Source organism: Penaeus chinensis, chromosome 11 (genome assembly GCF_019202785.1).
Source record: "Penaeus chinensis breed Huanghai No. 1 chromosome 11, ASM1920278v2, whole genome shotgun sequence".
NCBI classification, from domain to species: domain Eukaryota; kingdom Metazoa; phylum Arthropoda; class Malacostraca; order Decapoda; family Penaeidae; genus Penaeus; species Penaeus chinensis.
The window spans coordinates 2232716-2235215 of NC_061829.1; the positions used below are offsets into that span (position 1 = coordinate 2232716).

Consider the following 2500-nt stretch of genomic DNA (forward strand, 5'->3'; position numbering starts at 1 on the left):
TATATGAACAATAACACACACAGTAACGTGTACACAAAGATGAAAAGGAAAACAACCTCAGTAAGAAATGAAGATAAATCGTGACGTTTCGAACTCCTCGAGGTCCTCTTCAGAAGAATAGTAAACCATTTCGGTTTATTATTCTCCTGAAGAGGAACTCGTGAAGATTTCGAAACGCCACGATTTATTTTCATTTCTTACTGAGGTTGTTTTCCATTTTACACACACACACACACACACACACACACACACACACACACACACACACACACACACACACATATACACGCATTTATGAATGTATGTATTTGTTCAAGAATGTCAATGCCTTTCCAATGGCATTCGAAGGCAGAGGCATCACCTTACTGTGATTAATTTGGAAGGTGAATAGCTTTTAAAGAACGGCAATTTAAAAAACCCTCAACAGAAAACGTTAATTCCAGGAGAGTATCACATAACTACAAAAAGAAAAGAAAAGGAATAGAGTTTCTTTTAAATCTCATTTTCACTTTTCATTTCCTCGTCAACAAGCCTCTCGTGATCCTTGGACAAATATAAACCTAATGGAAGCAGGGTTGTTTACAAAAGTGAATAACTTAAGATAATGTTACTTTTGAAAATAGGTAGATAAAAGGATATACGATGGATAAAAAGGACAGGTAAAGTAGATTCAAGTGATACAGGTGATATCAAATTGATCCAAAGAAAACGGGAGATGTAACAACAAGGACACACCGCCAAGAGTAAGTAAAAGGTATATCTGCTTTTTAGTCTCGCTCTCCACTCCTGTAATTCCACTTTTGGGTTCAGGGACGGCAATAGTACGCCCCGTGTGAGCTGAAATATGCATCGTAAAACATAAGTTAGTGTCTTCAAAAAAACATAAGTCTAGGAATAGCTTACAAAGAGCGTCTTACTCTTAGGATCATACACTATACTACACGAGCGAGATAATGTTACGTTAAAAACAATCAGTGTTATGAAACAAATTTATATAAATTATATAAATGAATAGATTAATAAATGAACAAATAATGACTAATAGATCCCACATATAATGAAGACCAAGAGAGAGAGAGAGAGAGAGAGAGAGAGAGAGAGAGAGAGAGAGAGAGAGAGAGAGAGAGAGAGAGAGAGAGAGAGAAAGAGTGAGAACAATACAAAAAAAAAAAAAAAAATCACAAAGGAAATGCCACATCATAACTCACCTCCCCCACCCCTTCCTCCCCGTCTTCCCAACTCATGTCCCTTCCCTCCCAGGCTCGGGCACGGTGGTCGTCCGCCTCGACGACGTGAACGACAACGCCCCACGACTGACGCGAGAGCTGTGGGAGGCGGAGGTGGAGGAGACGTGGGGCGCTGGGCCTCCGAGGGACGACACGCTGCTGGAGATCACGACCGATGACAGGGACACGTCGAACTACTTCTTCTATCGGGTGGGTCGAGAGTGAGGGCGCTGGTTTAGAGTGAGATTGGGGTGGTTTCGGAGGTCTATTTTGGTGCAGAAATGTAAGCAATGAAATGTAATGATACTCACACACACATATATATAACCAGAACAATAACAACAAAAACAACAGAAACAACAACATAACAGTAGTCTCCACCGACAACAATGATAAAAATACCACTAACAATTATAATAAAAACTGTTAAAACATTAACAATGGTAACAACAACATCAAATAACAACACCAACAAGCAATCACAAACACTAACAAACAACAAACAATCAGCCACAAACAACAAACAAATATCTAAAAACATCCACAAACACTAACACAGCCACACCCACCCACAAACAACAAACAAACAGCAACACCCACCCACAAACAACAAATAAACAACAACACCAACCCACAAACAACAAACAAACAACCACAAACAGCAAACAAACAGCCACACCCACACACCCACAAACAAACAGCCACACACACCCACAACAAACAAACAGCCACACCCACCCACAAACAACAAACAAACAGCCACACCCACCCACAAACAACAAACAAACAGCGACACACACCCACATCAAACAAACAGCCACAAACAAACAGCCACACCCACCCCCCCACAAACAAACCGCCCCCCCCCCCACACCCACAAATCTATATCCTCCATGCCCTCTCTCCCAACAGGTAGTGGAGGCCAGCGGGTGGGGCTGGGACCACTTCGCCATCAGGACAGTCGCCACCTGCGGGGAACTCTACGCCGTCAAGACACTGGACTATGAAGACGCGTCACACAGAAGGGGCTTCAAGTTCATGGTACAGGTCACTGATAGGGTGAGTAGCTGGAGAAGAGAAGTAAGTGTTATTAGGGTGAATACAGAAGGGCGACGGAGAGGGTGAGTGGTAGGGTGAGTAACCTTAGTAGTGAATGAAGTGCTATAAGGGTGAATACAGAAGGGTGACGGAGAGGGTGAGCGAGTTTGAAGGGTGAGTTGTGGGTTTGTAGAGACAGGGAAAGAGTGAGAGAGTTGGGGGATGGGTAAGTGTAG

The 2500-nt window shown here is 42.8% G+C and overlaps 1 protein-coding gene across 1 annotated transcript in view; it reads left to right on the plus strand.

Moving 5' to 3' along the window:
* LOC125030825 (putative neural-cadherin 2) overlaps positions 1-2500 on the plus strand; it is a 48977-nt gene that overhangs the window by 41088 nt on the left and 5389 nt on the right. The window contains exons 6-7 of the mRNA XM_047621135.1: positions 1261-1436; positions 2139-2285. Of these exons, the coding sequence (XP_047477091.1) occupies positions 1261-1436; positions 2139-2285 (323 nt within the window). The remainder of the gene's footprint in view (positions 1-1260; positions 1437-2138; positions 2286-2500) is intronic.